Here is a 7,877-nt window from a genome sequence, read left to right on the forward strand (position 1 = left end):
CTCTGTCTCTCTGTATCTCTCTCTCTCTCTCTCTCTCTCTCTCTCTCTCTCTCCCTTCCTGACCTTTCTCTCTGTATCTCTCTCTCTCTATGTCTCTCTCTCTCTCTCTCTGTCTCTCTCTCTCTCTCTCTCTATGTCTCTCTGTATCTCTCTCTCTCTCTCTCTCTCTCTCTCTCTCTCTCTCTCTCCCTTCCTGACCTTTCTCTCCCACTGTTCCCACTTTCCTCTTTTATCATTCCCGCTCTACTTCTTCCACTCTCTCTTCCCCTCCTTCTCTCCCGACCTCTCTCATCTCCCATCTCTTCATCCCCGTTTCTCCCCCCCTCGATCCCTCTCCTTTCCTCGCTGCCCCTCTCCTCCCCTCCTCTCCTTCTCTTCCTGCCCCTCCATATCCCCCTCTCCATCCCCCAACTCTTCATCCCTTTCTCTTCATCCCCGTTTCTCCACCCCTCCCCTCCTCGATCCCTCTCCTTTCCTCCCTGCCCCTCTCCTCCCCTCCTCTCCTTCTCTTCCTCTACCTCCATCTCCCATCCCCCAACTCTTCATCCCCATTTCTCCACTCCTCCCTTCCTCTCTCCCTCTCCTTTTCTCCCTGCCCCTCTCACCCTCTGCTTCTCTTACTCTACCTCCATATCCCCCTCTCCATCTCCCAACTCTTTCTCTTCATCCCCGTTTCTCCACCCCTCCCCTCCTCGATCCCTCTCCTTTCCTCCCTGCCCCTCTCCTCCCCTCCTCTCCTTCTCTTCCTCTACCTCCATATCCCCCTCTCCATCACCCATCCTCTCCCCATCGCTTCTGTCCAAGACGGGCCTTCTGGGCGACATTGTGGTATTTACTATGAGCACCTGAGGTTTTTTATTGAGTCACTGATGAATGTGCATTGTCTTCATCAAGTAAAATGAATTAAACAAAATACATTCATCTCCCTTCCCCCATCTCCACCTCTTCCAGGCAGGTCTTCTCTATTCCTCTCCACTCTCCATCGATCTCTTTGCATCTCTCTCTGCCTCCACCTCCTCCTCTCCTCCTCTCTCCCTCTCGTCTCCATCGCTCACTCTCGATCTTTGCTTCTCTCTCGGTCTCCATTCCTCTCCTCTACCCCTCTCCCTCTCCACCATTCCTCTCCCCCTCTCCTCTACCCCTCTCCCTCTCCACCATTCCTCTCTCCCTCTCCTCTACCCCTCTCCCTCTCCACCATTCCTCTCTCCCTCTCCTCTACCCCTCTCTCCCTCTCCCCCTCTCCTCTACCCCTCTCCCTCTCCACCATTCCTCTCCCCCTCTCCAAGGCAGGTGTTCCAGAAGACATGCCAAAGCGCTGTGTGTCTCCACCACTGACATTATTTTCCTCCTTCCCTCTCTTCCCGTTCCCTCTCTTCCCGTTCCCTCTCTTCCCGTTCCCTCTCTTCCCGTTCCCTCTCTTCCCGTTCCCTCTCCTTCTCTCCCCTCTTCTCTTGCTCTCTCCTTCTCTCCTTCTCTTCCCGTTCCCTCTCCTTCTCTCCCCTCTTCTCTTGCTCTCTCCTCCAGCCCCAGCCCGTCATTATGCGTTATTATGACAGCCTTAAGACAAATAAATAAATATATGCTCCCGTGTATACGCCTGTGTTCTCCCCAGGCTGATCCTCCTGAGTTCATGGTGAAGCGCTGCATTATTACCAGAGATTCTTTAAGTATAGAGATATGCCAACATAATAGGTTTCTATGGGCACCTAACGCGACCAGGTTCCGGTCTGCCTAAAGGGGCGTGTCATAATGCTCCTACAATGAATAGAACAGTCCTCAGGTCTGCCTAGGTCTGCCTAAGGGGGGCCATAATAGAACCAGGAAACAATGGGCCAATGGAACCTCTCTCTCTCTACTCTCTCTGCTATTATTGCCTTATGATGCCTTAGGACAGGGATGTCAAACTCAGTTTCGTAGGGGGCCATATTTCAAATCTGGGATTAAGTCACGGGCTGAACACAATATAATTGTTTTTGGCCCAGCCGTGGCTTAGTCGGCTCGGCTCTGGACTGCTACAGTATGCCAAGTTGGTTTTAAAGTTCAAGTTGGTTTAATGTCAATTTCTTTACATGCACTGGTCATACAAAGAATTTGAAATTACATTTCTTGCTTTAGACTAATCTAGGTAAGGACATAGACAGTATAGACATAGACAGTACTCATACATGGACATAAGACAGTATGGACATAGACAGTGCTCATACAGACATTTAAAGTGCAGGACTGGACAACAGAAGACTTGTAGAGAACATACATTAAGAGGAGGTATTTTGTTGTGCTTTTTTTTCTAAAAGTCCTTTTTAGCGTTCTGACATAGTAATAGTAGCATTTGAAGAAAAAAAAGTTGTCAGTGGCGAACATGGTGAAACATTTCTTGTGTTAGTATGATGCCTTGCGCCCTAAGGCATATATTTATATATTTTAAATGCAGTACATATTTGCTTTTGCCCTGATGCTTAGGGAAAAAAGCAAGTATGTATAAAGAATATATAAATAAATAAATCAATCAATCAACCAAGCCATGCGCTGGTATCTTCCCCAGGCCGGTCTCCCTGAGGACATGGTGAAACATGTGTTGTGTTGGTATGATGCCTTAAGGCAAAAGCAAATATGTATGTAAAATACATAAATAAATAAGTCAATCAATCAATCTATCAATCCATGCCATGTTTCCCCCATGGCAGGTCTAGGACATGGTGAAGCGCTGCGTTCAGCTGCTGGGCCTGGCAGACAACTTTTGAATCCAATATTATACTCTCACCAAACATTCTTAAAATGGGTACTTAATACAGAGGTCTTCCAGCTTGGAAATTAACCAAGGCTGCATTCTTGAAATGAAATAGTCAAAATGTTATGTCAACATACTTACATTATTTTTGACACAAGTTGGGCCTTTGGCCAATATTGTAAACCCATTGTGGCCCTTGAGCCAAAATAATTGCCCACCTCTGCTCTAACCGCTTACCCATGACTGACGATACATGGGTTCTAAATTTAGTTTATAACATGACTGCGCGAACCTAGCTGAGCACAACTCAACCTCTGATTGTTGGAAACCGCTGTCGGTCAAAAATTTTGCTCACGTGGTTGGCTGCCAGTGTCTTGCCCCTCCTCATAACATCGTGTTGATTAACACTGAGAATCCATAATAATAATAATAATTGTATTTGTATAGCACTGTATCATACAAGGGATGCAACTCAAAGTGCTTAACAAATGAGAAAAAGAACATAATTGTTAGAGATGGATTTAAAGGGAGGAAGAGAGGAGAGGCAGAGATAGCAGGAAGGCAGAGGAAGAATAGATAGAAAGAGATCGTAGAGTCATAGGGTCAACGTAGGTAAGGACCGGGATTCTTAGATGCCGAAGGTCCATAGTGGCTGGGCCTATCATAAGTCATAGATAGTCACACAGAGATTGGGCGCTCAGATGCGGCCCCTGGTGGCATCAGGGGTGAGTAAAAACTCCCTTTCGCTTGAATCATAGTTTGTAGGGGGAAAAAAAGCTCAATGAGGTCTAAGAAAAAAAAACCCTATAGCTAGGAAGAAACCTCAGGCAGAGACCAGCGGCCACCAGCGGCCATGTGTAACATTTATCCCTCATGTCCCCCCCATGGCAGGCGGGTCTCCCGGAGGACATGGTGAAGCGCTGCGTTCAGCAGCTGGGCCTGGCGCTGGACTTCATGCACTCCCGCGCCCTGGTGCACCGCGACGTCAAACCCGAGAACGTGCTGCTGTTCGACCGCGAGTGCCGGCGCGTCAAGCTGGCCGACCTGGGCATGACGCGCCGGGTGGGCAGCCGGGTGCGGCGCGTCAGCGGCACCATCCCTTACACTGCGGCTGAGGTATGTACAGACATGGCTGTAGCCACATACTGTATTAGGTAAGGAAGGTCCTTATTTTTAGAGACAATTATATTTTTGTTTAATCATAGTTTTTGCATACACTTTTCAATTGACGTTTTTATATACATAGCTTTTGGTTTATGGGTGAGTGTGTGGCTGGCACCATTGGACAGGTCTCTTTCTGCCCTTTCCAACAGTATGTGCATGACTCATGTGTGTCCCTGACTCTGCAATTGATGTACTATAATTAATATTTAAATAATAAATAGTAAATAATAATTTCCAGAAATAGACATTTTCAGCTGCAAAACATACTGTATTTTGGTCATACTAGTAAATGTTAGTTAATTATTTGGCAAATATTCATGAAAAGACTTGAACAATTGGCAGAAGACAGCACAGTTTCAATGACCGGCATAGTTGCAATAGATACACCGGGCAACATCATACACACCTTTAAAAAAAGAAATTGGCTATGGACCTTTAAAGATGAATGGGAGCGGGCAGGAGCGGGAATGAAGATGAATGGGAGCTGGCAGGAGCGGGAATAGAAATGACATCATTTCCCAATGTTGAGTGTTCTGGATACCCTGCGGAGTTCACCAAAGAGTGTCCAATCACTGGGTGTTTCACACACTAGTACCAAGGCTAGAACACTTGACATTGGGAAACGGTGTCAGATTCCATTTGTTCCAGTCAGCTTTTTCACTTTCATTGCTCTGTTACATTCCCCCGTCTATTGCGTTTGCTTACCTTTTCTGTGTTTATAGTATCTGTTTAATTGATGGCATCCCTGGTCGCACTCTTATGTATTCTAGGTGTGCCAGGCCTCGGGGTCAGAGGGCATCGTCGTGGCAACTGCGCAGGATGCCTGGGCGTTCGGCGTGCTGACCTTCTGCATGCTGACTGGTAACTTCCCGTGGGAGGCTGCGCTGCCATCGGACGCCTTCTACGCCGAGTTCCTACGCTGGCAGCAGGCCGGGTGCCCCACTGTCACCGTGCCATCACAGGTGAGGCTTTACTTTTTTATTGTATTTTAGACTTACACTTTATTTTAGGGATACATCTATTAGCACTAATACATACAATATGCCTGTATTAGTAACTTATAAGGCATATACAAAGCAAAATCAAACATTTGTTAGGCATGTATTCGCAAATGTCTTGTTCATGCACAATAAGGGATTTATTACCAATTTAACCTTAGTAAGGACCTAGTAGGCCTTAGCGTTTGCTTAGTACATGCCTTACAAGTTACTTATGCAGGCATTAACATTGTATGTATTAGCGCTAATAGATGTATCCCTAAAATAAAGTGTTACCTCTAGTTTTTATTGGGACAGGGCAGTGAATATTGAGTAAGGAAAGGGTGGGGAACCTTTTTTATTAGGAGGGCCATTTCAAACTCATCCGAGGGTCGTAAAAGTCCTCTGAGGGCCGTACTATGAACACAAACCAGGATTTCCCCCTGCACTTTAGGCCTATATTGAAGGCAGCCACCTTTAAAACAGACCCCACTTTCTCTAGGTCCCCTGAATATAACTTAATTGTATTGCAAATGCATTTTCCAAATGCAAGATTCCTTCGCAAAATATGTCATATTTCATGTGAAGCTGCATAACATTAAAATTATATCGGGGGCAGGATAAAACACCCTCAAAGGCCGCAAACGGCCCTTCAGACAAAGGTTCCCCACCCCTGGAGTGTGAAAATGAGGTGGGATCAGGGCATGACTGGAACATGACCCAGGCCAGACTTGAACCTGCGTCCTCTTAGCACTACGTCCTCTTTGTTTTTAAAGCTCTTAAGAAAAAGCCCCTGATATAAATAATCGGCTTTAAATCATAATGACTCACTATTAACTAATTGTGCAAATCAAAGGTGAATTTATGGTGTGAGTTCCAAGTGTTAATATTTCGTGTATTACAGTAACCCTGCCGTTAACGCTGCTTTTAATATATCATGTATTTAATTATTAATATATCGTGTATTAACCCTGCTGTTAATATATCATGTAATAACACTGCCAGATCGATCCTTATCATATATGAATTTGACCTTAGTTAAGGGGTGGCATCAAAGGTAAATTAAAAGTGCAAAATTATAGTGGAAATTAAGCCAATGCTAAAAATCCTGCTTTATCACGATCCAGACGTTTCTCAAGATAGTCGACTCATGGAGGCTGCGTGACACCACTGTGCCAGGAAGCTGTTGCGATAGGTCACCGTTGGCTCTGGGTGTTCGAAACGTGGAGGGGTGCTTGCAACCTTCATATCGGTCACCTGCTGACTGAATCCTCATGGCTGACTTGTATGAAAAAGTGTCTTCATACATGAGTCATCCAGATCAAAAGTTATTTTTTAGAGAAGGCGCCGGGCGCCATTTTGAATTTGGCTCTCAAGCAAAGAATGCCGGGATTTTTGGGAGGGACAAGGGGGCTAAATATTTTCTAAATGGTAATAGAGGTCAAATCAATCATCAAAACATCCTTGCCAGAGGATGGTCACAGAACCTCAGAACATTATGACCCGACTATAACTAAGGTCAAATTCATATATGATAAGGATCGATCTGGCAGTCTTATTACATGATATATTAACAGCAGGGTTAATACACTATATATTAATACTTGGACACATGATATATTAACTGCAGTGTTATCAGCAGTGTTAATACATGATATATTAACACTTGGAACTCACACCATGAATTCGCCTTTGATTTGCACAATTAGCTAATAGTGAGTCATTGTGATTTAAAGCAGGACTCCCTTTTAATTACTAGTATATTAATCCTAAAGCGACCGACTGGGGTCATTTATGACCCGGGGCATATATTTTCATACACCAAAGTTGCCCCCATTAGAATAGCTCATATCTCGGAAAGGACTGAGCCAAAACCTGCAGCATCACCGGCTACTGACAAGTCAAGGGCAGCGTGAGCAATACAACAGCACATTGAAATTGGCAGGAGTGCTCCCTTAACCAGCTTTGTGGAATAGCCACCTGGTGGTGTATGAAAAGCGCTACCGTATGTTAATCTGTCTTCTTTGCCTTTCAATGGCGTCGCTTCCTGGTGTATGAAAAGCGCTATGCTAATTTTTCTTACTTTGCCTTGCAGTGGCGTCGCTTCTCTGACGATGCGCTGCGCATGTTCGGCCGACTGCTCGCCGCCGACCCCGACCGCCGCTGCGGCGTCAAAGATGTCTTCTACTTCCTGAAGTACGAGCTTCTTCTAACGCATCACCACCACCACCACCGCAGACGCGCCTCCTGTCGCCAAGGACCGGGGTCGCGCTCGGGCTCTGGTGGCACACACAGGCACGCCGAGCCCTCCCCTCCGCCGGGCACTTCCTGCCTGCGACCCGCCCCCTTGAAGCGCACCATCCTATCAGAACCCCAGCACTCTTCCAGGGAGGACGGCTCCAAGAGCCCCTCGCCCAATCGCAAGGACAAGAGCAAGATGATGATGGCCACGCCCATCGAGATCTGCGTGTAACGCAAGTCCTGCCTTTTAAGCGCCCTTCCAGCCTATTAGAGTACAGATCTTCCCATCAGCCTTTCAGAGTACAGACATCTCCATGTCAGCCTATCAGAGATCAGATATCTTCCCATCAGCCTATGAGAAAACAGATGTCTCTCCATCAGCCTATGAGAGTAAAGATATCTCCCCAGCAGATCGGTGATGGCCACGGGTGCCAATTGTGACTTGAGTGTGATACAACAAGTGCAAGTCATTGTCATTCCTCCAATCGTTTTCTCCTCACATAACAAACACACACACACACACACTCTCACTCACACACACACACACACACACACACACACACACACACACACACACACACAGGAACACACAGGAACACACAGGAACACAGGAATTAACGACGCAAACATGGAAAGTGAAACACTTCCACAGCACAACCACTTTACTTGTTGCGACGCCGGGACTGTCTTATGTGAGAAAGTTATCAGTGACCTTTACCATCTAACTCCTGAACTTTGACCATCTGTGTCAATGGATCCCTGTGGGT

General features: G+C 46.2%; 1 protein-coding gene across 1 annotated transcript in view; it reads left to right on the forward strand.

Moving 5' to 3' along the window:
* sbk1 (SH3 domain binding kinase 1) overlaps positions 1-7,342 on the forward strand; it is a 43,045-nt gene extending 35,703 nt beyond the window's left edge. The window contains exons 5-7 of the mRNA XM_063221011.1: positions 3,620-3,844; positions 4,663-4,854; positions 6,965-7,342. Coding sequence (XP_063077081.1) covers positions 3,620-3,844; positions 4,663-4,854; positions 6,965-7,342 — 795 coding nt within the window. The remainder of the gene's footprint in view (positions 1-3,619; positions 3,845-4,662; positions 4,855-6,964) is intronic.
* The last annotated feature ends 535 nt before the right edge of the window (positions 7,343-7,877 follow it).

The sequence above is a fragment of the Engraulis encrasicolus genome, chromosome 17 (genome assembly GCF_034702125.1).
Source record: "Engraulis encrasicolus isolate BLACKSEA-1 chromosome 17, IST_EnEncr_1.0, whole genome shotgun sequence".
Taxonomy (NCBI): domain Eukaryota; kingdom Metazoa; phylum Chordata; class Actinopteri; order Clupeiformes; family Engraulidae; genus Engraulis; species Engraulis encrasicolus.